This window comes from Callorhinus ursinus, unplaced genomic scaffold (genome assembly GCF_003265705.2).
Source record: "Callorhinus ursinus isolate GAN/ISIS: 27379988/994484 unplaced genomic scaffold, GSC_fseal_2.0 scaffold17, whole genome shotgun sequence".
In the NCBI taxonomy this organism is placed as follows: Eukaryota; Metazoa; Chordata; class Mammalia; order Carnivora; family Otariidae; genus Callorhinus; species Callorhinus ursinus.
In genome coordinates this window covers 35,283,617-35,310,588 of record NW_027397079.1, presented here as the reverse complement: position 1 = coordinate 35,310,588, position 26,972 = coordinate 35,283,617, and the positions used below count along the sequence as shown (strand labels likewise).

The 26,972-nt window shown below is 50.6% G+C and overlaps 1 protein-coding gene across 7 annotated transcripts in view; it reads left to right on the top strand.

Annotated features, from left to right (window-relative positions):
- The first annotated feature begins 484 nt into the window (after positions 1–484).
- FGFR1 (fibroblast growth factor receptor 1) overlaps positions 485–26,972 on the top strand; it is a 48,365-nt gene continuing 21,877 nt past the window's right edge. For all 7 annotated transcript variants that reach the window (XM_025886128.2, XM_073902476.1, XM_073902475.1 and 4 more), the window contains exons 1-2: positions 485–618; positions 8,044–8,222. In XM_025886128.2, coding sequence (XP_025741913.1) covers positions 8,132–8,222 — 91 coding nt within the window. In that variant the 5' untranslated portion in view covers positions 485–618; positions 8,044–8,131. The remainder of the gene's footprint in view (positions 619–8,043; positions 8,223–26,972) is intronic.

Below are 26,972 nucleotides of genomic sequence, written 5' to 3'. Positions count from 1 at the left end.
CGGGGCAGCGGGCGGCGGCGAGCCGGAGCCCGAACTCTGGTCCAGCCTCAGCGCGCGGAGGAGCCCGGGCTGTGCCTGCAGCTGGGCGGCAACGTCCCGACTGGACCCAGACTCCGCTTAGCGCATTGCGGCGACCTCACCTTCCCCGGCAGCGAGCGCGCGCCGCAGCTGGAAAAGCCGCGGAGACAGAGGACTTTTCGCCGGTCCGAGGGGCGCCCCGCAGGGCGCACCGTCCTAGTGCTGCAGTCCGGCACGCCGTGGCGCCGGGGTCCCCGCAGGGCGATGGAGCCCGGTCTGCGAGAAGCGTGAGGCGCCGCCGCCCGGTTCCGGAGAGGGGGGCCACAGGGTCTGGAGACCCCGGGCGGCGGACGGGAGCCCTCCCCCCCCCCCCGCCCCGCCTCCGGGGCACCAGCTTCGGCTCCATTGTTCCCGCCCGGGCTGGAGGCGCTGAGCACCGAGCGCCACCGGGAGTCGAGTGCCGGCCGCGGGGCTCTCGCGGCCCCGCCAGGACCCCAGCGGAGCCCGGGGGCGGCGGGCCGGAGCTGGGGACGCGGGCGCCCGCCCGCCCGCACACGCCACGGCGGACTCTCCAGAGGCGGAACCGCAGCGCCGAGTGAGGTAAGAGCCGCGGAGCCCGCAGATCCGGGGCGGGCTTGGCATCCCGAGCGGCCCCCGGCGCCGGAGCCTCCCGGCTGCATGCTTCCCCCGCCGCAGCCCAGTCGGGTCCGGCGCCTCCCTCCACTCGTTACCCGCCCCCCTCCACCTCCCGATTCCCTCCCCAGCGCTTTGCGCCCCCCCTTTTGTCTCCCCTCCCAGCTCCCCGCTCGCGTCGCCTTCTGCGCCCCCTCCCCGCGCTCGTCCCGCCGCTCCTCCTGCCGCCCAACTTTTCCGCCAACTCGCGCCGGGGAGCTGGCGAGGCGGCGGCTCCGCGGTGAGTCCTGGGAGGGACAGGGCCGGGACGAAGGCGGCGGCGGCCCTCGGTTTCCTCGGACTGGGGAGGGGGGGGGAGTGGGCAGCGAGGTGTGTGTGGGTGGGTGTGTGTGTGTGTGTGTGTTGCATTCCAGTCCATCTCTTTTTAGTCCGCTAGTCACCCCAATTCAGCAGGTAGCTTTGAGAACCCGGGGTATTTCTAAGTCCTTTTCCCTCTCCGGGAAAGTCTGGGGTCGAGGTTGGGGTGGGTGGATAGGAGCATGAAGAGGGAAAGCAGTGAAGGGGTAGGTTAGCTTCTCCTGGAGTAGGTTTTAAGGAGGTGTCGTCACCAAATGGCCGAATCTGCTATACAGGAGAGCGAGAAAGGAATTCCCTTTTCCAGAGGGGGTTATCTTCTACTTAGTCGATCTCCGAAAGGGTCGGAAGTTTGTGGAAGGGAGGGCGCCCAGCGGGTGATGTTAAGCCCCATTATGGGGTCGGGGGGAGGGGAACGTTCAGTTCCAATCTGGTTCTAGGAGGTGGGGGAAGGGATGAGGGTTTTGCCCGGTGCGGTTCACTCGGCCGCGCTGCATGTTGCTTCTCCGGCTCAGACCCTCTGCCCACCCCGCTCCCGCCTCCCGTTATGTTTGGGGTTGGGAAAAGAGGAACCCTCGTTTGCAGAGGAATTTATTGACATTGTGGATGGAGTTCATTTAACACACATCCTATGAAGGCAGCCAGACACCTTCGGGCGGGGGTGGAGGGGTTGGCGGTGGTGAGGCTAGCTTCTCCTTTCTGGGCCCAGAAGCTGTTGGCCCACCAAAAAAATTACTGCGGTGTCTTTCTCCCCCAACACTTTCTTCCCCCATTTTCCAGATGTAGCAGCCGCATCTGGTTCCCTTGCACCCCACACCGCAGCCACATTAACATCCCTTTCTCTCCCTCCCCCCTCACCCAAATTAAAACTGGGATTCTTTAACTTGTCCTTCCCACCTCCCTCTTTAACATTTTACGAGACATGGAGATGAGGCGTTGGGATTTGGGGAGAAAAGAAAGTTACCCTGGATCCCAAGTTATTTAGGATCTGATGGTGGCGGTGCTTTCTAGATTGTGCCGGAAAAAGGCATCGTAGGAGATGGACCCACGCTTTTAGGGGGGTGGCACTTGCAAACGGGTCATCTGCTGGAGGTGGCCTCTTTGGCCATGGGTTTGACCCGGAATTGGCCCTGACGGAAGTTTCTGGAACGAAAGCATTGCCTTTTCCGTCCCTTCAGTGGTAGCTGGAGCAGCCCGAGCGTCTGACCCTGCCCGGAGCCCGCCGTCGGGTCTCTGGCCGCCCGGGGGTGGTGTCGCGCGTCCCTTTTCCACCCTCCTGGAGCAAGCCCGGGGCGCAGCTGCCGGGGGGGCATGTGAATGGGGCGGATGCTGTTGCTGCCAGGGGCTCTCCCTGTGCGTGTTACAGGAGTTAGTGGGCTGCAGCCCCTGGAAACTAAAGTGGGACATTTTGCCTCTTAACGGCTATAGGTTTGAAAGCGGGTGTTGGATTGTTGAGGGGTTTTGTGGTTTGTGTGTGTGTGTGGGGGGGGTTGTAATATCCTTTGAGATAGGCAAGCACCCTATGGTCCAAAGTTGCAGGAGGGTGGGGAGAGTGGGTCGCTCTCACCCTCTCTTTTCCGTCTCTTTCAAATTGAAAACACTTCTCTGGTTTCCTCCTTTGGGCGGTAGTTTTGGAGGCTGTAATGAAATCGCACTTTCTCTAGACATGGTAATTAAGGTGACTGTTTCCTCCGCAGATGTGCCCTGCCCTTTGCACCTCCGGACCAGCGCTTTTTTTGGAATCCCGTCTAAACTGTAGAACCTTAGCCTTGAGACTGTTTAGCAGAAAGTGGCCATTTTCCTTGTTGGCCCAGGCTCCCGGTTTCCTCTCTGAGGCTTTAAAAGCTGAGTAGCAGGGCCTCGTGGGACGTATCTCAGTCTAACTAATTACCCCCAAGCCTGGGTCATCTCCCTTCCTTTCAGGGACCAAGAGAGAGCCATTGCCCACTGTCTGTCCTGACAGCCTGCCTCTCTAATGACTTGTTTACGTATTTCCCTCCAGTTGGTTGGGAGAGGCTCCAGGGCTGCCGCTGACCCCTAGAGGAGCACAGGGTGTTTGGGGACGGGGAGGTTGCTGGGGCCTGGCTCCAGCTGGGATGGTTATGTACTGCATCAGTGACTAGCTCCTTGAAATATCTGTTGCATTCAGTCTTAGTCATCACCAAGTGTCAGCTTTTTAATGAGGGCCATCCGGGTGGAGAGCCACTGGGACATGTGTGCTTTCACTGCCTGCTTTTACTGTGCCTGTCCAAATGCCCATTTTGTAGGCATTTTCATGAGTGGGATTTGGGCCAGAGTGGGCACCACTAATTTTGGTTCCAAAGTAGACAGCCTTGGGTGCTTCTTTTCCTTTGGCCTCTGGCCACAAAGGATGTTAGAAATTTACAAAAGAATAGCAAGTGAAGCAAAAGCACAGGCAGAAATGGAGTTAGGAGCATGGCAGATGCTATTATTGTCCCACCTGTCTTGAGGGAGATTAGAGTCCATCCAGGCATCCCTACGCCTGAGCTGGCTTTAGCCCTGTTGGACTCCAGAGGGCAGGAAGAGCGTGTTGAACATGGAGTAGGCAGACTCCAGCCATGGTGACCCAAGGAAAATCCATGGGTTTTTGCTCTTAGTTGTATGCTTTGTGTTTGGGGTGTTGTCCTGAAAAGGGGCTCCTAAAATAGGAGATTTGCTCCTGTGAGCTTGGGCTGTTAGCAGCCAGCTTCTCCAAACACGCTCTTCTTTGCCTCCATTTTTTAAATCTTTTCATCAAAATGGCTGTTAGGTAGAGCTTCCTGGGAAAGTTTGAGCCTGTTGCTGCTGGAGGCAAAGGAGGTAGAATTGATTCAAATGTCTTGTTCTGAAAAAGCCTCATCCCTTGAGATGAGTTTAATTTCCTCTTGGGAAATTTGTCTTGCATTTGCTTTCTAAGAGCTTTGTCCAAGGTCTGAACGCACCAGGGACTCGTGGGAGTCCAGAAGACTCTGGTGTTTCCAGAGAGGATTAAGTACCAGACTTGGGCTAGGATATTTGCTTTCCCCCCTAAGGTTGCATCTACCTGAAGCAGAGATTCTCTCCTCACCACCACTCCTTGTAATTAAAGAAGTTATATTTGGTCCTCCCCACCCCCCCCAAGTAAATAGTTGTCACCTGGGTGAACAACTCCACGAAAAGGGTGGTGGCTTACCAGTCCATTTTGTCTTCAAAAGCAATGTTTCCCAGAGTATGGTGGAGCAGTTAGTGTTTCACTTATTATTATTTTTTGGTATACCTCACTCCCGAGGACATTTGGATACCTCTTTTCTTTCCTTTTTTTTTTTTTAACAAAGATTTAAAATTTAAAAATTAGTAAGTCTTATTCCTGTCCAAAGAAATGAATGTTTTGGTGTTGACTTCCTCAATTCTGAAGAATCAAAATGTTTAGATGTCTCATTTGCAAGAGTATCTGTATCAGTTCCTTTCTTTCATTCACTTATTCATCCAGTTAACAAATGGGTCAGCATCTGCTGTGTACATTGTGGGTGCTAAGTGTATCAGTGAAAGTTAGGCACAAACCGTGCTTCTTAAGGAGCTTGCGATCCCATGGTGCTTAGGAAATACAGAGGAATGAGAGCCTCAGGGAGAAAGCTCAAAGACTTATGGAAGAGGTAGCTTTTTAAAATTAAATTAAATTAAATTAATTAATTTGTTTATTTGTTTGGGGTGGGACTCGGAGAATAAGAAAGCTTGGCCCATTAAAGATGGAGGAAGGACAAAGAAGAGGGCAGAACATGGAGATTGCCTAAGGTCATGCTGTCCCATAGAAATAGAACATGAGCCACATGTAATCTTAGATTTTCTAGTAGCCATGTTTTGAAATTAAGTAAAAAGAAGCAGGTGGAATTCACTTTTATTAATTGGTTGAGATTTTAATGATCTATTTGATTTAGCCCCATATATCTAAAATGCTATCATTTGAACATGTAACCAATATAAAAAATTATTGATGAGCTACTTTACCTTCTTTTTTTCACACCAAGTTTTCGAAGTCCAGTGTGTATGTCCCATGTCTAGCACATCCTAATTCACATTAGCCACATTCCAAGAGCTCAGTAGCCACAAGTGGCTAGTGGCCACTGTCTGGGACCCTTAGGTCTAGAGCAGAGGGTTTGAAGATGGGTAGTGAGAAGTATCTTTGTAAAGGTAGAAAGTTCGTGTCCTCCTGCTGCCAGTTACCAAAGCCTCCTGAGAGTGCTGTCAAAGAGTGACTCAGAGCACAGTGTTTATAATTCTTTCATGGATTAGTACTCAGAGAGGAGAGGGCAGGCACTTTCACCCATGCTGCCCATTTGATCCTCATAACCACCTGTGATGGAGGCTCAACAGCCATCCCCCTCCGACAAATGGGAAAGCAGAGAGGTTGTGTCCCCCCACCCCCGCCAGTGCCCCGCGAGGACCTCTGTGCCCAGGTGGAGTGGGGCTTCAAGTCCCGGGAGACCTGCTGGGTATGGGAGAGGCTCAGCGTGGAGCCAGCTGCAGGGTCTCTGAGGAAGCTGCCGAGGACACCTGCAAGGCTACAGGTCACATCTGTCCAGTAGTGAAGGAAGGAGACTGTCCCTCCGGGATTTTAAAGAATGCATTAATTAGTAGTAGGAGGAGAATGTGTGGTGAAGGAGAAGGTGGCAGTTCCAAGGGTCCCAGACAGTATGTGGATTGGTGGTTTGGGTCACTGTTTTCTGTCGGTTTGTGGGGTGGGGCGCGTCTGCCCACTGACCTCATTCCAGGAGCTGGTGCTGGGAGGCTGGGTTTTCTTGACATCCTTTGTTTTACAAATGTGAGCCTTGAGGCCCAGAGGGAAGGAGAGAAAGAGACTTCTACACCTTTTGGAGGGGGATGAGCTGGAGAGAAGCAGCCAGATTAGTTTGAAGTACCCTGCTAGCAGAGCCGAGAGAGCACATTCTGCAGCCAGCCCACAGCTGTGGGGAAGTGGGAAGGCTTTTCCGGGGACAGAGTGGCTGAGTGGTGGTGGAGGCTGCCTGTCTGTTACACTGAAAGCCAGCTTAATCGCCTCGGGATGATACCACCTTTTCCCACTGGATACGGAAGATTCATTCATTACCCTGGCGGTTCCTGTGGGACTTGGGTTCTTAGCTAGGTGTACCTTTCTGGGTGACAGGCCTGCATCTTTGGTTTGGGGTATTTTGGGGACATAGTGAGATGTGGAATGTGGTTTAGAGATGTCCTCTAGCAAGCATCGCATCCGTCCCGGGCCAGAGATCGTGCCCCACCCCCCCGTGTCCTAGCTGACACATCTGTGATCAGCTTCCAAGGGTCTTCTCCCAACCAGAGGAGTTGAGGCACTCCCATCTCCAGAGTTACCTTGGACCTGTCCGTGTCTACTTGGTTTCTTTATGGCACAGGGATGTTCTTTGGAGAAAACGAGCTTGCACCAGGTAGAGCCGGATTCCATCACCTCGATTTGCTTCCTTGCGCCCTGTCCTTTCGCCTCAAAACGGGTGATGAGAGTCTTGGTGCTTTTGCCTACCGGCTACATGGCCTTGAGCAAAGTACTTGACTGCTTGCAGGCTCGGTTTCTCCACTGCTTAAAGGGGAATTAATAATTCCTACCCCCACAAGGTTATAGCGAGGAAGAAATGAAGATTTATAGGTATAAATTTTACCTAGTACCTGCTTGACATGTAGCAGGTATTCAGTAAATATTCTGTCTCTTCAAGTCCCTTCCCTAAATTTAGAAAATTGACAGAGAAGTGTTTATTTCTCCTGTGATTTGAAATCATTAAAAATGTTAGTAAAGCCTTGGGAGGGAGCTAGTGGGGGCACATGCATACTCCCGCTGGCAAGCACTTGTGAACGAAGCCAAGAATCTGGGGGGTTTTCTGCCAAACGAGACTGACTCACTCATGGGGACTGACTCATGAGGGGCCCTGTCTGGCTCCGGGGAGGCAGGGCTGAAGGACCACATTAGGGCATGTTCCGGGGAAATGGATTCTCTAAATAACTTGGATGGTTCCCTGGAGCATTTCGGACAACAGCCACCTGGAAGATGGAGATGTCACCCCTACCTAGCCCAAACAGGGCCCCAAAAGTCTCATCACTTGGTCAGGGCTTAGCAGCAACAATCCTGTTCCTTAAGACCCTCGGGGGTTATTTTAAATGTTATTACCACGCCAAACCTCAGAAGGGTAAAGGGCTGCAGTCCGTGCTTTTTTGAGTGGGCCCTGGCAAGGACCTTTGATTCTTCAGTATGACCTTTTTGGCTCTACTTCTGGATTCATTTCTACTGGACATGAGCAGGACAACCTTTCAGTGTTGGGGAGGAGGGCTGCATCCACTTCATGGTTCTGTACTCTGAGGCCCTCTATAAGTTGGGGAGAGTTGTGTTCTAGCCTCACAGGAAGTTGACAGGACCAGAGATCCCTGTGATGCATGTAGTTTTAGAGACCAAAAGAAAGAACGCAAGAGACCACTTATTTCAGCTCCCTGGCTGCACAGGTTCCAAAGAGGGTCAGCAGGGTGCTTGGCTCCCGTTTCCTAGTCCTTGGTTTGTTCCAGAATTCTTCACCTTTACCCCTCACCAAAGGGCTGGTCTGCCCTAGAGGAAGTGCAGTCTGTCCTGGGAGAGTCACTAGCCCACTCAGGCCTCCTGCAGCCACCCCCCTTCACACCCACACTCTGGAGCCCTGGCCCATGAAGTGGCAGAACTCTTTCGGACTTTCATGAGCCTCTTCACTTTCCCAGCACACACGATCTTGGGGCTTATGCCTTGGAGGACTTCGTGACAATTTTCCCAACAAGGCTTGCGTGTAGCCCACGCTCAGGAAGTAGTTGTAGAGCTGAATTGAAGCACTGTTTGGTCTACTGAAAGCCTGTAACCCCGAATTCAATTTTGGGACAGGACCACAGTTCTCTTCTTTGTGCCTTAAGAAGCAAGTTACTGCTTTCAGCACCCTTCTGGACAGGGTGACTATGTGCCATGCTTTCGCTGCTTTTTCTCCTTGCCCCCCCCCTTCCCACGCAGACCTTCCTAACTGTTTGGTGGTTTCTTTTCCCTAGAGTCAGCTTGAAGAGGAAGATCAGGCTCAAGACGGAGTCTCCATGGAGGTGTGGAGCCAGGTCAGCGACCTCTAACAGCAGAACTGGGATGTGGAGCTGGAAGTGTCTCCTCTTCTGGGCTGTGCTGGTCACAGCCGCGCTCTGCACCGCTAGGCCAGCCCCGACCTTGCCTGAACAAGGTAAGCCATGGGCTGCGGGGCCAGCCTGGCCTCCTGGGCCTCAGAAGCATAGCATACTGGCCACAGAGGTTATGTGTTGACTGAGAGGCTTCCACAATACCTGGTCTGGTTTGGGCCTGGCTATAAACAACCTCCAGCAGAGGTTGGGGTCACAAAGGCCGGTGACATCCATTTGCCAGAGGTGACATGCTTAGGGTGGGTTTATGCTTTTCTCTTCCTGAAAAAGAACTTCTGATCGGGACCCAAGAGCTGGCTCCCTAAACTAGATGATGTATAAAATGGGGCGCAAGTGACCTATGAATGTGTTTGTTTAGAATCTGGATCAGAGGATGTTGAAAGATGTGGGAGCTTGATAAAGACCTCTGGCTTCTTGAAAATTGTTCCAGAGACCCATCTTCTGTGAGGGCTGACAGTAATGGCCAAGGGCATGCCATTTTTCCTTCCTTGACCATGTCCAACCATGTCTGGAGGCCTGCTGAGCAGTTTGCTTTGGAGATGCACCACTGGAGGGAATTCAAGTAGATGGAGAGTGGAGAGCCAGGGAGCATTATGGTGCATGGGCACTGGTGGAGATCTATGGCTTGTTGGAAATTCAAAGATTATTAGTAATGGGAAGGACTTGCTCATGGGATTTACTGGAGTTGTGAAAATACTTCATGGAGATTACAGGTACACACTTTCAGGGGTCTGTGAGAACCCTCTGTGAGAACTCACTGCTGCCAAAGGGTCGTGTGGCTTGTGACCCAGTGGCTGATCACATCAATAGAGAAGGTTGGCGGGCAGTGGGTGCGAGACTCAGGTGTGCACGTGACGTAGTGGCTGAGCCTAAAGGGCCATCTGTCTCAGCTGTCAGGACCCCAATGAATGATAAATCATGAGTGAGCATATTTGTCCACTCACATGGTGATAGAGAGGGCACATGGGACTTTCTGGAAGGTGCACTTGACTAGAGCAGGCAGATTAATGTTGCATTCAGTAACAGAACTGAACGTCAGACCTGAGCTAGAACATGCCAGAGACCCAAAGTGGGAGAGAGCGTCTCTACCCACAGGGAGTTTATTGTCAGGGAGACAGGTGCAGAGGTAACTAAGTACAAGGTAGACCGTGTTTAGACCACACAGTGGAGTCACAGGAACACAGAGGGAATGCAGAGGAAGAGGAGAGCAGAGAGCAGCTGACCTGAGTCTAGAGGGGGTAGGTGGGGGTTTGTTTGGAAGAGGGTAATGAAGGGCATTCCAGGCGGACTAGCATGAGTGAGAGTACTTAGGCCGCATGTATAAGGTGTATACAGAACGACTTGCCTGATGAGCAGGTGGTGGTGGGAAGTAACACCTAGAGAAATTGGGCTGTAGCATATGGAAGGCCTGGACACCCTGCTAAGGAAACTATACTGGAATCTCAAAAAATTCTGAGCAGGTAGTGATGTGATCCAGCTTGCAGAAAATCAGCCTGGCAGTTGAATTTGGATGGATGGGAGGAAGACGTCTCTGTTTGAATCCTGCTCTGCCATTTCATATCTGCATTACTTGCTTTGACACATTACCCTGGCACACTAAGCCTTAGTTTGCTCATCTTTAAAATGGGGACTATAATAAAGCCTGAAATGAGGTCATTCAGATAAAGCACCTACGGTGCAGTTTTGGTAGTTAGGACGGCTGCTCCCACAGTTGCCAGACAGACGTTTGTTTTGAATGTCCAGCTAGCGGGAGGAACCAGGGTGTGGGGCGGGAGATTGTCAAGGAAGGAAAACTAGCAGACACTATAGAAATAGAATCTATAGGTTGTTGTAGAATCAGGAATAGAATCAGTAGGTTGGCTATCAGCTCTGGGTGACTAGAGACAGACAGAATGACCTCAGAGTAAAAGGAATGAGTTAGGGCAGGAGGTTTGTGAGGAGTAGAGATCTGGATCAGCCACAGTGTAGACCATAACAAGGGAGTCCAAAAAGCCAGGAGGGCTTGGATGAGGTTTGAGAATATGAATTTACAATGGGCCCTAAAGTACTTTTTTTTTTTTTTTTTTTTTAACTTTCTCCAGCAAGCTGTTTTGCACCTGAGACTTGGAGAGTGGAGAGAATGAGTGGTGCGGGTCTTAGGCCTGGGCACCTGTACTCAGGAAGGAGATGGCCGAGGGTACAAGGCTAGGAATTTCAGGGTGGGGTGGGTGAGGTTCACGGAAGCCACTGGTAGTGGATCCAGACTGAGAAAGGAAGGTCAGGCAGTGATGGAGGGTGGAAGCAGGGGCCTGAAGGTCTTGACGTGGAGGAGGCGTAGGCCAGGAACGGCAGGGAGGGAACAGGGGAGGTCAGGGGGGCTATTAGGAGGCTCTGCAGCGGTAAAGACTGAAGTGAGACCACCATTTTTTTTTTTAATCAACTTAACTGAGGTATAATTTACATTCTGGAAAAAACGTTGATTTTTAAGGATACAGTTCAGTGTGTTTTGATGAACGTAACGTCCGATGTCAGTACTATCCCAGTGCAGAGAGGGAACATTTCCGTCACCTGCACAACTTCCCTCTTGCCCCTTGGCACTCATTGCCCCGTGCAGTCAAGTGCTGCGCGGATCTCCTTACAGTCACTCTGGACCAGGTTTGCCTCTTCTAGAATTTCATATAATGGCATTACATGGCAAATGTGTAGCCATTCCCCTGTTGATGGCCATTTGCGTTAATGGTTTTGGTTATTCTTAATAAAACTCCTGTGAACATCTGTGTATAAGTCTTGTGTGGGCCTAAGGTTTGCTCGATTGCCTTGGTTTTGATTTTGGCACCACTTCTTGCTGTTGACCCTTGGGAACGTTCCTCTGTGTGGAACGTATATAAAATATAATGCTAATGAGCATCCGCTCCCAGGATCCTTGTGACTATCAAATAAGAGTATATGCAATGATCTTAGAACAGTGCCTGGCACATGATCTGTGAGCAGTGAATGGCAGCTGTGAGTGCTTTGTCCTGAAGACACCACATGGGGAGGGCCTTGGCGTTTCCTGCATGGCATGGGATGCCTTAGGATGCAGATGTGGAAATCCCCTGCACTCAGAGGACAAGTCCCCTGGTGCAGGGTGGCCCTTCACAGAGCTTATCCCTCCTGAGCTTTGTGATGGTAAAACCCATGCCCCACAGTCTTCAGAGAACTGCTGGGAAGTCAAAGGGAAAATCTGCCTCTGTGCTTTGTAAACCATAAGGTACCTCACAAATGTAAAGTATCACAGTATAGTCTTGGCCCTGCTGATTATTAAATAATAATGCTGCTATTGTCCTCAGAAAAGACTATAATCTGTGTATAAAGGGTTTGTCCAAAAGTTTAAACCCAAAACTGCTCCCACGGAGAGCTTTTCCCCTTTAGAAAGGCCTTGCAGTAAGTGTGTGTGTGTGTGTGTGTGTGTGTGTGTGTGTGTGTTGGGAGCCCCTCCCCCAGCCTGCAAATGCTCCTGAGTGTAAGTGTGTGTGTGTGTGTGTATGTGTGTTGGGAGCCCCTCCCCCGGTCTGCAAATGCTCCTGAGTGTAAGTGTGTGTGTGTGTGTGTGTGTGTTGGGAGCCCCTCCCCCAGTCTGCAAATGCTCCTGAGGGAGTGAGGAGGGCCTGGAGTTTCTGGCTGTCCTTGGAAAGTTGATTTAATAAGGGTTCCAGGAAAACCAGCCTCCCTCTGTCCCGCCCTCTCCTTTCCTTTCTCTAGTTTGGGACCTTAAAGAGGCAAAGCTTGTTTCAGATCAAGTCTTGAGGAAGGGGAGGGAATTGGATGGATGGACAGAACCTGGGTCGTGGGCCAAGGGGCAGAATGCCCCTTTGAACTCGAGAAGGGTTGTGTCTGTCTTTTTCTCTCCTTTAGAATAAGACTGGGAAAAGCAAATGGCTGAATCCAAAACTGGTTGTGAGGCTGCTTCTTGCAATTGGGGGTGGGAGTCCTGGAACATGGGTTAAACACCCTAGACCCCCTTGGTCAAGGGAGACAGTATGAGGCTTGCAGTCTCAAAATACTTGCCTGTATACTCAGAAATCTGCAACTAATAAGCGATTTAATGGGCTGGGGTTTTACAGCTCCTCCCACCTACCCAGATTTGAAGGAGTCTGGTGGTCGGTCGAAGGGGGAGAGGTTAGACTTAATGGAAAAGCCGCACGTTTCCATTTCTGGCTGCAAGCCCCCTCGGTGCTAATGCCGGGAGCCACAAAGCGAGGCTTTGTCCATGTTCCATGGAAACCTGCGCCCATGGTGGGAGAAGCTACAAGCAGTACCAGAGACATGGCCCCAGCTTCAGGTGGTAGGGCCTGGCCACCCCAGGCCGCCCCCCAAGGGTCCCACAGTGGTCTTGGGCCCCAAGGGGTATGCATTTCAGCCTGGGTGCAGGGAGAGCCGCAAATAGGTAGTGGAGGGTCTCCCACTGCCAGCCTCAGATAGGCTGCCGCGATCGGTGTGGCCGGAGGACCCGTGGCTGGTGGCTGCCCTGGGACACACGTCCAGGGGCGCTCCTCCGCCCCATCTGCCCCCAACAGAATTTCTTCTTGTGAAAAGAAGCTGTTTACTTTGAATGCACACTGGATGGTCAAGAGGAGTTTCTTCACCCCCTGCCAGGAGGCAAGTGGAGTGACGTGGAGCAAAAGGTGATGTTGGGTGACCCACTTGAGGACAAGGGTGGAGGATTTTTAGGTCAGTAGAAATCTGCAGGGTGCTTACTTACCAGGTTTCCCCAGAGGATCCGCTCGGCCCCACGTCCTCTTCCCCAGAGACTGGAGGCTAGAGTGCTTTTGAAAGGTTGTGTTTGCCAGTGTTCCCGGAGCTAAGCTGAGCAGGGTGGGGGTAGGGAGGACCCAGGGCTCGCCTGGCTTGTGAGAGAATGTGAAGGAGGCGCGCTCACGTGTCTCCTTGACCACACTGGGCAAGTGCAGCAAAGCCACTCCAGGGCTGTGTTCTTGGCTCTGGAGTCTGCATTGCTACAGTATTAGCTTCACTGATTTTCCACTCTGGCTTTGCCAGCCAGCTCCCCGAAGTCAGGGAAGAGGAATTTCTCAGGGAAGAACAAATGGCCCCAGAGCCCTTGCTGCGGGTGGGGGAGGGGAGGGAGCCCAGACAAAGAATCAGGCCGGGATTTTGTCACCTGGTTTCTGGCACTACCTGGAGGCTGGGGTGGGCAGGAACCGCAGGGAGAGTGCCGGGGATTCCTTTGGAGTCTGTGGCCCCAGCCCTGGAGGTAGGTCAGCAGGGCTTGGCCAGGGTGCTTTCTCCCGGTCCGGCAAAAGCAGTGAGTGATGGCTTGTGTCTGGGGCGGTGATGGACGGCCTCGGGAGAAGTGAGTTGTGGGGAGTCATTATCCGCGAGGGCGAGGTCCGGGGTCAGAGAGCCTGACCAGCAGCTGCGCCCTGTTTTCGCAGTGCCTTGTTCCTCCAGGGCCGCCGGGGGCTCCAGCTCACCCTGTGGACACCACCTTTGCCTCTTCCTTCCTTCCCCGAAGCCTGGAAATGAGACGACTGTGTCCCTGCTGACCGGGGAAAGTCCAGCTGGTCTGGCGCTCCTGGTCTCCCGAGTTCGGCTGCCCAGGCCTCCCTACTCATTCTGGAGAGATGGCTCATTTACAACTTACTGCACACATTCTCTTCTCTCTGCCCACCCTGCCCGCCCCCCCAGGCCCCCAATGGTTCAGCTGCAAGTTAAGTGCTCTCCACCTGGGCTCTTGAGGGCCTGGAGTAAATCCCAGACTGTTTCCTCTCAGGAGAAGCCTTCTGGAGTCGGGGTTGCTCCTGAATTTGGAGGTTTGCTCTGACTTCCAGCTGGCAGCACCCAAGTAGGGGAGGCCGTTGCCCGAAGCCCCCCGTGGTAGGCTTGTTCCTCTTCACGGTAGCTCCTATCCTCAGAGTTTCCCTTCCCAGTTCTCGTTTCACTTGGACTCCCACCTTTCTTCCCCCTTGCCAAACGAGGTGCCCACCGCCTTCATTTAAAGACTGTGTTCCGGGGCGCCTGGGTGGCTCAGTTGTTCAGCGTCTGCCTTCGGCTCAGGTCATGATCCCCGGGTCCTGGGATCGAGCCCCGCGTCGGGCTCCCTGCTCGGCGGGAAGCTTGCTTCCTCCCTCTCCCACTCCCCCTGCTTGTGTTCCCCTCTCTCTCTGTCAAATAAATAAATAAAATCTTTAAAAATAATAATAATAACAATAAAGCCTGTGTTCCTTGCACACGGGGCACTGTTGGGGTGAGGTGTCTGTCCAGTTAGTTCCAAGCCCTGAGAAGGACGGGCTGTGGCAGAGCTTGAAACGCAGTGCTCCTTCCTTATCCCCGCGTACCGTGGTGTGGCTCGAGCCTTCTGGGATGGGTTGTGTAGAAGGAGGTGATCGCTGGGGCAGCCGGCACCGCCCTTTGAGTGAATGCGGTTGTGTTTCCCTGGCCTTGGATGCGTAGGCGCATGGAGCCTCAAGTGGGTGAGACGGTCAAGGAGTTCCACGCAGATGGGCCCCCGTGGTTATGAGCTTGGGTAGGGGGAGAGATTAAAATCCACCAACACTGAACTTTCCGTTACTTAATCAACAAAGTTGAGTTTATTTTTTTTTTAAAGATTTTATTTATTTATTTGAGAGAGAGAGAATGAGAGAGAGCACGAGAGGGAAGAGGGTCAGAGGGAGAAGCAGACTCCCCGCTGAGCAGGGAGCCCGATGCGGGACTCGATCCCGGGACTCCAGGATCATGACCTGAGCCGAAGGCAGTCGCTTAACCAACTGAGCCACCCAGGCGCCCAACAAAGTTGAGTTTAGAGCTTATCCCTTCCTAAATTTTCCCTAGGATTGACCAGTAGCCTCGTGGTCCCTTCGCAGGCCTCACAGATTGAACTCACTCTCTCCCTCTCCCCCTCCCTCACTTCCTTCGTTTCCCCCCCTCCTTTCTCTCTTCCATCCATCCATCCATCTGGCCAAACAAGACTCTTCTTTTTTCCTTGTTTTATACAGTATATTCATTCATACGTAACCCTTGTTTACCTGGGTCCCTGAGCAGGAAATGTTCGTCCCTATCTTTTCCTCACTTTCTGTAATTCCTACTCTTAGCTGAGGGTTTAGCTTGGGTTTAGCCTAAGGCATAGCTTGAGGGCCACCTCCCCCATGAAGCCTTCCTGTGGCTCCAAATTAATCACTCTTCCCCCCCACCCCTTTCTGTTTAACTTTCAACCTGGTACTTGGCCTTACATTATATGGAATTTTTTTTTTTTTTAAGATTTTATTTATTTGACAGAGAGAGACACAGCGAGAGAGGGAACACAAGCAGGGGGAGTGGGAGAGGGAGAAGCAGGCTTCCCGCAGAGCAGGGAGCCCGATGCGGGGCTTGATCCCAGGACCCTCGGATCATGACCTGAGCCGAAGGCAGACGCTCAACAACTGAGCCACCCAGGCGCCCCGTTATATGGAATTTTTAACATACAGTTATTTCTTCCTCTAGAGCAAAGTTCTGTGCAGTCAGAAAGAATGTTTTCATTGCTCTTTTTAAAACATGGATATTCGGGGCACCTGGTTGTCTCAGTCGGCTAAGTGTCTGCCTTCAGCTCAGGTCATAATCCCAGGGTCCTGGAATTGAGCCCCACGCCAAGCTCCCTGCTCAGCGGGGAGCCTGCTTCTCCCTCTCCTTCTGCCCCTCCCCCCACCTTTGTATGCTCTCTCTCAAATAAAATCTTTAAAAAAAAAAAAACCATCAATATTTGATAAGTCATCGAGGTTCATTGTAGGAAATTTAGAAAATACAGACATGTGAAGAGAAAAAGAAAAGCTTATATTCCCATTATCTAAAAATAATCACTCTTGGGGCACGTGGGTGGCTCAGTCAGGTAAGCATCAGACTCTTGATTTCAGCTTAGGTCATGATCTCAGGGATGTGAGATCAAGCCCTGCGTGTGGGGCTCCTCGCTCAGCGCCAAGTCTGTTTGGGATTTCTCTCCCTCTCCCTTTGCCCCTCTCCCTGCTGACGAGCATACACCGGTGTACACTCTCTTTTTAATAAATAAATCTATAAATAAATAAAATTAATCACTGTTAACTGTGAATCTATTTCTTTAAACTGTTTTTTCTTGCATTTATACAAACACGACTTTTCAAAAATGGGATTTATATGGTATATACTGTTTTTTAACTTAAGCATGTAGTAGGGGTTTTTTTGTTTTTTGTTTTTTTGTTTTTAAAGTAAGCTCTGTGCCCAACGTGGGGCTTTAACTCATGACCCTGAGATCAGGAGTCACATGCTCTACCGACTGAGCCAGCCAGGTACCCCAAGCATGTAGTATTTACTTGCCATGCAAAGAAAAAATTTTTTGTGCCTAATAACTACATAGTATTCCATTGTATGGGTGTGCAAAATTTATTTACCCAGTCCTCCACTGTTGAACATTTAGGTTATTTTCAATAGTTTCCACTTAAATGAGCATACTTTGACAAATAAGATTTGTCCACCTAGCCAAGGATATTTATATTCTAAAAGTTTTTAATACATACTGCCAAACTGCCCCCCGGAAGGTTATGCCGGTGAAGGTCTTTTAAAATAACAATTAATAAATATTATTTATTGCACCTTCACACTCTGCATGCTTTACATTTTTACATCGATCTCATGGCCATAGGTTTTATTCCCGTAATCAGATGAGGAAACCGGGATCCAAGGAGTTAAGTAACTTGTCTGAGGTCATAATTGGTGAGAGATGGAACTGGGATTCAGACTCAAGTTGATCTGACTTTGGTATTTTTTTCCAGCATATTAAACTGTGTCCCTGTGTCATACTGGGTTTCCCTCCCAAAATTCAGGCTGGCCAACACTTGAATTTAAACATTTGAATTTGTTGGGTCAGCCCTTCTTTATCTCACAGGAATCAGGCTCCACCTCCCTCCCTCCTTTCCTTCCTTCCTTCCTTTAAGATTTTATTTATTTATTTGAGAGAGAGAGAAAGGGAGCATGACCTGGGGGAGGGGCAGAAGGAGGGAGAGAAGCAGACTCCCTGCTAAGCAGGGAGCCTGACTATCCAAGGACCCTGAGATCATAACCTGAGCCAAAGGCAGATGCTTAACCAACTGAGCTACCCAGGCCCTTTCTGGGGTGGTATGAACATGTGTGTGATTGGGGTAAGGGCAGCTGGAGATGCTTGCCTTATGCCATTTCTTGTGTGACTTTCTGCTCTCTTCTCAGAGGTTATGCATGGGTCTTAAGTCTGTGAGCTGCCCTTAATGGAAGGGGTTTCCTAGCCTAGAATAATCAGTAGAACAAAAACCCCATTGAGGCTGCATTTTCCACTGCAGCCAAGCCCTCCTACTCAGAGAGGGTCTAGGATCAGAGGTCCCCAAAGTGTCAGATGCCACACCGGAATTTTCTTTGTAGGTCACACTTATTCTAGAATGTAGTGGTGTTGCCCAGACACATAAACCACCTAGATAGCTTCTCAAGTGGTTGTGGTCCCGCAATGTCTGATGGGTGGAAATAAACATGTCAGAAGGTTCACCGAGGCTGGAGCATTGACATTGTTCTGAGGCTACCAGTGTGTGTGTGTGTGTGTACACATCTTTAAGACATGAAGAAATACAAAGAGAGGAGGAAGAATCCTGAAAGTTTTGGTTATCTTAGTGTTTACCTTCAACACATTAATGTTTTTGTTTTGTTTTGTTTTTAAAGATTTTATTTATTTATTTGACAGCGAGAGAGAGAGAGAGAGAGAGAGAGAGAGAGAGAGCGAGCACAAGCAGGGGGAGTGGCAGAGGGAGAAGCAGGTTTCCCGCTGAGCAGGGAGCCCAATGCGGGGCTCGATCCCAGGACCCTGGGATCATGACCTGAGCCAAAGGCAGACGCTGAATGACTGAGCCACCCAGGCGCCCCAACACATTAATGTTTTAAACAAAATTATAATTTAATGTAGATGAACTAGTCACAAAATAATTACAGGATTTTAAAAATATGTATTAACTGTGGTCTACCGTCTGAAGCATGCCCCAGGAATAGGACACAGATTTATTAAAAGTTGTTTGGTAAATATTTTCTTCCAGTTCTGTTGGTAACTCTCCGTGTAACCTTTTGGGGGAAAAGACACCAAAAGTCTTGGAGGCCCCTCTTGAATGGGAGGCCAAAGACAAATGCCTTCCCTGCCCCTAGCCTCACCTTGGGTGAGGCCCAGCCCTAGCCAGTGTTATTCTTACCAGACATATGTAGATACAGTAAATGATACATTTAAGAAATGTCATCAAAAGACTGCATCAAGTAAGGACATAAAACCCAGGTTATGAGGACATTTGAAACCAGAGGACAGGGCCCTTCCCTTTGAAGTGAAGGGACAGATTGACCCTCATTTGTGGGCTGTAATGGGTGTGTACGTACATAATGAGGGCAGAAGTTTGGTTTTGCCTTTTGTTCACGTCAGCATCTTAGAACATCTGATTACATATCAGGTGCTCAATTAATACTTTCTGAACAAATGAATCCATGCATGAACACTGGTAAGGAACAATCCATTTTCTTTTTTAAAAAAAAATACCTAAAATTTCTAGTTTTCAAAAGGAGACGGTGGGAATAAAACCCTTTTCAACAGAAAGATAAGGAAAATAAATGAGAAGGACTTACTGCTACCACATATTGAGTACTTTATTTCAGCTGTTGGACAAGCATTCTTGGGTGTTGGAGGCATGGCATCTCCTGGCCGGCATGTTTAAAACCAGAGCTCTTGGTTCTGAAGCTTGGTAGCTCTAACACATTCCCTGCCAGTCCAGGAACCACACTTTGAGAACCTCTGAGGTCAGTTAATTTCTCGAAAAAAGTCTATAAGGCGGGTGTTGTTTCCATTTCACAGTTTAGGCAACTGACTCAGAGGTCAAACAAACAAAAACTTGCAGAGATTAAACAGCCAGGAAGTGGCAGGGTTGAGACTTGAGCCTGGCTGGTATCTGTGCCTACAGCCCTAACCCCTGTACTAGAAGGTGGAGTATCAAGGAGGCTGGAAAGAGAAAGATTAAGATTGGCAGGGAGGCAGGTGGGAGGGTGGAAGAGTGCTGAGTCAGTTCGCCTGGGGGTATTGGGGAGGGGGGTGCAGCGTGGGGAGGGGTAGATTGGTCTGAAAGCTTTCCTCCCAAGGAAGGAGACTCTCCTCTCTCTCTCTGATGAGTTGGGCTTTTAAGTCAATTATCACTGCCTTTGGAATGCTGATCTGCTCTCCAGCCCCTTAGAAGGGTCCTTTTGCATTCAGAAATCTTTGCTCCTTTATTGGCAAACTTTAGAATTTACTTTTGGAATTAAAGTTTATTTTCCTTAGGTTTTAGGAATTAGCTCTTGAACCTTAAAAGAGTCAGGTTCCTTAACTAACTACTGAATGAAGTTCTTCCTGTGGCATTCAAAACTTTTACCGATGTTAATTTGAGCAGTCAAGACTGTATAAATGCCTGAAGGGTGCATTTGGAAGTGGCATTTCTTTTACAATGTTAGCCTTTTTCCACTACCCTCTGGCCCCTGCTCCATTAAAAATTTATTTGCCTAGGCAGTTCTCCTGGGATAATATGTCATGAATCAAAAAGTTCAGTGAAATAAATCCTTCTAGGATACCTGGGCTCCCAGTTTTCTGCCAGTCACAGCCTCTTGGCTGTTCTGTATTCTCCATTCTAAGGCTTCTTCTGGTGAGAACATGGGTCAGAGAAAAGGCACGAAGAGAAGCATTTATTGAAGGTGCCGGTGGCTGGAGCTCTGGGACCAAAACAGAAGCCCCTCTTCTTAAAGCAAATTAACTTGAGGTCTCTTGCCTTCCCTCACACCAGAGGGAGCTCTGTGCTCATGGAGGCACGAGGGGGTGGCAGTGAGTGATGCTCACCACGTAAGGCCCAGTTGAAAATTAGAATGTTGTTTAGAGCCAGAGGGGGCCCAGAGCTTGTCAGATCAGTCAGCCTTCCCATTTCACAGGTGAGGAAACTGAGGCCCGAGGCAGCAAGGGGCGATGACTTGCCCAGGGTCACACTGTGAATGGTAGGGCCAGTAGTCTGAGTGATTTTCACTCAGGTGTTCTTTCCACTGTACCCAGCCATACACCTGTGGTTCAAGCAGAGTTTGGGACTCTGGGGTTTTTACAAGGATTTCAGATCTGGGATGTTGACATTGCCCAGAGTAGTTCTGTCTCCCCCCAAAGTTCTAATTGTTCAAGATCCCCCAGATTGTCGGAGCAAAGGAGTCCTCAGTGTGGATATTGGCCCTTACCGTCCTCCAAGCCTTTGGTCCTGTTTTTTCGACCGGCTCTCTACCCGACAGCCATACCATCTCAGGTAGAAAAATCCCTGAGCCATGTTCTTTTAGTTTCTTAAAACAAGGAGCACTAAATGCTCACCTTTCATGGTGTATGTGAAGGAGAGAGAGGAAAATGAATATATGGTCCGTCCATGTGTCCCTCTGGGTCCTCACTGTCCTGCAAATCTGGAACAGACCAGTTGGTGCCAGATTTTTGGATTTCATGGGCCAGTACAATTCCCCACCCCAGGTTTTGGGAACCTACGTAGAGTTAACTTGTTTTGCCACGTCAAAGCATTTTTTAAAATCCAACACTGTTCACTACCATTACCCCTGTTTTTTATTGTGGTAAAAATACACATAACATCAAAAATGGACCAGTTTTCACCAGTTTCGAGCGTATAGTTCTGTGGCATTAAGTACGTTCACGTGTTGTGTGACTTTCACCACCATGTCTCCAGAACTTTTGCACCTTCTCCAATTGAAACTCTTGTTCCCATTAGACATGAACTCCCCATTCTCCCCTCCCCCAGCCCCTGGCAACCACCTTTCTACACCATTTCATTTTTTTTTTTTAAAGATTTTATTTATTTGATAGAGAGAGACACAGCGAGAGAGGGAACACAAGCAGGGGGAGTGGGAGAGGGAGAGGCAGGCTTTCCCCGGAGCAGGGAGCCTGATGCAGGACTCAATCCCAGGACCCTGGGACCATGACCTGAGCCGAAGGCAGACGCTTAACCGACTGAGCCACCCAGGCGCCGCCCACCATTTCATTTTAAAAGGATGTTTATCGCCTTTATTCTTATAATGTAAAGATAAGAGGCATTTCCTTTTTTTAAGATTTTATTTATTTATTTAAAAGAGAGGGGGGGCGCCTGGGTGGCTCAGTCGTTAAGCTTCTGCCTTCGGCTCAGTTCATGATCCCAGAGTCCTGGGATCCAGCCCCACATCAGGCTCCCTGCTCTGCAGGAGAAGCCTGCTTCACCCTCTCCCACTCCCCCTGCTTGTGTTCCTTCTCTCGCTATCTCTCTGTCAAATAAATAAAATCTTAAAAAAAAAAAAAAGAGAGAGAGAGAGCATGAGCGGGGTGGAGGGGTGGGCAGAGGGAGAGGGAAAAGCAGGCTCCCCGCTGAGCAGGGAGCCAGTAGCCAGTAGTAGGGCTTGATTCCAGGATACTGGGATCATGACCTGAGCCAAAGGCAGACATTTAACCCACTGAGCCACCCAGGCGTCCCAAAAGGCATTTCTTTAACATCAAGGAAAAGTAACCTTATGAAGAGCCCATCCTTTGCCCACTGCAGCGGGTGGTGACCCCCAGACACCGTGTGACCCAGACCCACCATGCCACGATCGGATTGGACAGGGAGGGAAGATGGCAGGTACCCTGGGGTGCTGAGAGCTTTGGCGAAGTGTGCTCTCAAGCATCCACTGAGGTTTTGGGGGGAGTGAAAAGGCAAATTCTGAAACAGCTGAGTCCTCTACTAATTCATCAGCAAGTTTAGGGAGCTGCAACTTTTCCCTGCCCAGCTGCTGGTGCTTCCTTCCCCAAACAAGCTCTGCTGAGCATGGGGGAGGGGAAACCCTACGAGGGGCCTTAGTAGGGGGCGGGGTGGGGGGAGGGCGGTACATTCTTTTCTTTAAGGAACCTGACCGGACTTTAAGGTCAGAGCCTAGCAGAGTGGGAGCTACAGGGTTACCTCTTCCCTGTTGATTCATCTCACTCTCCTCCTCCCCCACCCTTAATGATCTTTCCATTACAGAGCCCAGACCAGGAAGTGCATGACAGGTCGCAGCTGCAGACACATGGCTGGGAGGCCTGGGCTCCGGGCCAGTGGTAGGAGGGTCTGAGCTCCCCTTCCAGCAGTGGGACTCTGGGCGAGCGTGCACGCGCACGCGCGCACACGTACACCCCCCCCCCCACACACACACACCAGCAAGGTCAGTGGAAGGTGTTCTGTGTTGTAACAGTTGGTGGCTGGTTGTACTTTTGAGTTCAGGATGTGATCTTTAATAAAGGCAGGAGAAGACTTCCGCCTGTGTCCAGGTCCCCTCGGCTTACAGCCCACACGAGTGGTCCTTACTGGGTTTGGGGTTCTTTTGGGGGAGTTTTCCATCATTGCGCAGAGGCTCTTTAGCTCCTTTTCCCAAAATAGGACCCATCTAACATGGCTTTAGAAGCTTCCCAGGTGTCCAAGGGAGTTAGTAGGCATAGTATTAATACCTCCGAAATGATCCGTTTTTCCTCCATGATTCTATCGAAATGCAGGGTTCAGAACCTCTTTTGGGAGGAGGTCTAGTTGCAAGGGCATGAGCTTTGCAGACACACTGGTCAGGCTTCAAATCACAACGAATGAACAGAGCCTCCTTCATCTGACCGCCTTCATGGGGGATGGCTCCTTCCACATACAAGTTTACTCAGGAAATGTTAATTTACCCTAAACTGTGTCCTAGGGGGGCAGTTGTCACACAGGAGTTTCTGTCTCCCCCGCCAGCTGTGTTGTTGGCTTACTTCCCTGAATCTGCCAAGGCTGGATTCCTCTGGTGCCAAATGTGAAATGGTGACACAAACTTCTAGGAACTGTGAGCATAGACCGCCCTTCCCCATAGCTGCAGGGCATTTCCCTTTGCTGTGGGGTGAGTGGGCTCTATGCTTCCTAGCACAACTTAGGTGAACTTTCCTCTTTCCAGAGCAGCTCTTTTCTTCCTGGTAAGGTAGGCGGGAGAGAAGCAAAGCGTCCTGAGAATCACTTTGGGAAATGGGTATAGGAAGAGATTTCTCCCCAGCTCCATCCGGAGCATGTCAGTAAACACTTGGTGTGAGAGCTTTAGCTGGGAGAGAGGAAGAAGGGACATTTCTTTTAAAACAACTCTTGGGAGCATTCTTTTGTTAATCACTTAATTACAGTCCTTCTCCCCGGCGGGAGAGCCCTCTGCCCATGGTGGGAGGCAGGGGGGATGTGGGGGATGCTGGTGCTGAGGGGGACACCCTCCTCAGGAGGGAGAAAGTACGAGGAGGCCTGCACACCGGCTCCAACCCTGGGCTCCATCCTGACGTCATGTTACCCCTTGCAACATCTATTTGAAAGTTTACGTAGACCTCTCTGGGCCCAGGGGGCTTTCGGCCTGGGTCTCCCGAGTGGGGTTCTGTGCGCCTGGGCCTCCTCGGGCCCAGCTACCGGGGAGCTCTTTTGGGGGGTCTTGGGGCGGGCACAGGGCCCTGGCTGAGGCTTTGGCCAGCGCAGGCGGCTCTGCACTAAATTACAGTGATGAGGTGGGACACACAAAAGACCGAAATCTTTTTTTAATAAAAACAAAACAAAACTCCGGCCCCAAGCCCCTGGGCTGCTGAATGGCGATGGCTTCCTGTCAGGATTAGCCAGGCTGCCTGGGCATGTGTGCACTGCCTTTCTCCTCAGGAAATACCTTTAGTAAGCCCCGGTGGGGTCCCCATGGCAACGCGCGAGGGGACCTGCTGACAGAGGCCATTCAGCCCGCCATTGTTCCTCGGGCCCTTTGTCGGGAGCTGTATTGCTGCCCCTCTGGCAAACACAGCAGTTTGCACCGTTTTGTCAGGCTGAATGTGGAGTTTTTACATTTTAATGGGTTCTTCTGGCAGTGGCCCATTTGCATGCAAAATGTTCCCTCTTACTTCTTTCCCTTTTTCTCTAAAAAAAAAAAAAAAAACCCTACACTCCAAATCCCCTGGGTCGGGGGACTGGTGAATGCTCCCGATCAGGGTGTCGGACCCTGCTAATTGATTTGGTGTTCTCTCTCCCCTATCACTCACACATGCCCCTGCTCCCGCATTTCTGCAGCTTTCCCCATACGCTGGGGACATCAGGAGTTCAGGGAATTCCCTATTTTTAGGGCTTCCTCTCTACCCCAACTCTTGTGGGAGGATAGTTCCCCGGGATTTCGGTGAGATCCCCATTCTGGCCCAGCCTTGCCAGACTTAGTAAGTTTTCAGTTCCATTTCAAAGCCAAAATAACGTAATAAAAAAACCTCTGCAGAGGGCTCCCGGAGCCCTGCCGCGCTGTTCTGTGCTCCTTTTAAGTTGCCTTCAAAGCCACCCCGAGTTCCTCCCCCACCCACAATTGCCCCCTCATTTATCTCTGGGGAGTTTGTGCCAAGACTGTAAACATTCCTGGACCACCAGTTTCCCCACGTTCCTAAGGAGAATGGCCGTTCTCCTCTAATTTTCTTAACCCAGAAATCCAAAATCAAAAGGATTTCATAGGGATGACAGAAATCGCAACCCCGAGACAACAGGCCCAGGCTTTGTTGGGGGCCGGTTATCCTTTGGAGTATAGGATGTGGATGACAGACACCACTCCTGACCACGGAGGATCGAGGAGATGCATATTTATGGACCAACCCACAGCCAAGCAGCATGAATAAGTGCAAGATAAAGTCATGAGAATCTGTATGTCTTGGGAAGGCACATTAAGAATGGGATTGAAGACTGCCGTTTGGGGAGTGAGTTTTCATGTCTGTAAGAGTGATGGAGAGAGCAGAGGAAAAGGCACTTAAGGAGAAAGCAAAATAAGAGGGGCACGGTGGTCATCGGCTTGGCCGAAGAGGCTGAGAGATTGGACAGCTGAGGTTGGGGGTGTGGTTGAGGGGCTCCGGATTCTGGAGGAGGAAGAAATACACCGAGGTCCTCAGGAGCATGAGGGCATGGAATGCAGGGTGCCCATGCAGAGAGGTCAGGGTTTAAGCCCTGCGGCATTCAGATGTGTGAGCAGGACAGCTGGCCCACGGAAAGGGTTGGGGAGCCCTTTGCCTGATGTTCTTAATCTTCTCAGCCAGTCAGGCAGGGTCATCAGAGGTCATCAGCTCAGCTGGAAACTGTTATTCAAAGGTGAGGGTCTCAGGGGCGAGAGAAGGTGTCCGGTGACCGATCCAGAATTGAGCCAAGGACACGGGGAGGGGAGGACGGTGCTGTCTACCTGTGGCTAGAGCCACATGAAGTACCTCGAGCCGGTCACCTGTCCCTCTCCCCAGCGCTGGGTGAAAAGTGAGACACTGGAGGGGCCCAGGCCCTGGCAGACGCCGCATCCAGAACCAGAGCTGACCCCTATTCTGTGACTTGGAGAGAAATCCCTCAGTCTCCGTGTTTTCGTACTTAAATGGGAATGAACGTGAATAAACATGCCTTTTTCTTTTAAGCTTTTATTTATTTATTAGGGAGAATGAGCAATAGGGAGGGGCAGAGGGAGAGAAAGGGGGAGAGAGGCAGACTCCCTGCTGAGCAGGGAGCCCGATGCAGGACTGGATCCCAGGACCCTGGAGACCATGATCTGAGCTGAAGGCAGCCACTTAACCGACTGAGCCACCCAGGTGCCCTAAACATGCCTTTTGAAGTATCAAGTGCCATACCAAAACAGGGCGTTATTCTTAGTCCCGAGCCTGTCACTATCCCCGTGTGGCCCCCCGCCCCTTTTCCTGACCTGCCAAATGTGCACAGTCGCACCTGCTCAGCTTCAAAGGGTAGATGAGCAAGGATGGGAAAGTACATTCATAAGGTAAAAAGCCCTAAAGTATAAGGTAGAGGTGGTGAGGCTGAGGGGATGGGAGAAAGAGGTCAAAGCGACCAACTTGAGAACCTCATGCATGGAGGTAGGGGACATGGGTGCAGTTAGACAGCATCAGGGGCCTGAACAGAAAGGGTCTCAGTCACTTTTTGGAAGTCAAGCATTGCAAAAGCAAAGTGAAGGTAGAGGCTTGTTTTCAAAGCAGTAGACCTGGGCTCTGGATGGGTGTGGACTCTGAAGAGCCAGGCCACCTGGGTTTGAATCCCAGCCCGGCCACTAGTTGACCAGGCCATCTTGGACAAATATGGACCTCTTTGTGCCTCAGGGTCCCCCCTGTAAAATGAGGATAATAATAGTACCTACTTTGCAGGGTTGTGTAGACTAAATGAGACCTCTGCCTGGCACATAGGAAGCTTCCACGTCCGTAGGTGGGGATGATAATAGTTAATATCTGCCTCCTAAAGGATTGAACAATAGTCTGTATTAGAAGCTTTCACAGTATACAGGATGTAGTAAGCATGCTGTAAATATTGTCCAGTATTAGCATTACCATTTTCAGCATTGTTTAGGGTCCCAAGATAATATGGGGGGGAAACACATAATAAATTGCAAAGTGCTGTGCACATCTGTTGTGACTCTTTGCCGGGTTCATGTTAAGTTTGTGGGGCTTGGGGACAGTAACTGCCAAACCAGATTGGCTATTATGGGACCAAGGCTGGTGCACTGGCATTTCAAGTACCTTTTCAGGTGCATTTGCCCATGTAGCAGGAAAGGTCTGCCTTCATAGTCTGCAGAGGAATGTGTCCCCTGGGACTTCTTTAGTGCTTCTGTTATCTCTGGTCCCCCACCCCATGGGCTGAAACCATTACTTTTTGCTGTTTGTGCTGTGAACCTTTAGTCCGAGCAGGACACCCTCTAGCCTCACCTTCCACACTCCCTCATCCCCAGGCACAGACCTGCTTGTAAGCACCCCCATCCTTTTCTGCTCCCCCAGAGTTATCACTCCCCATCTAAAT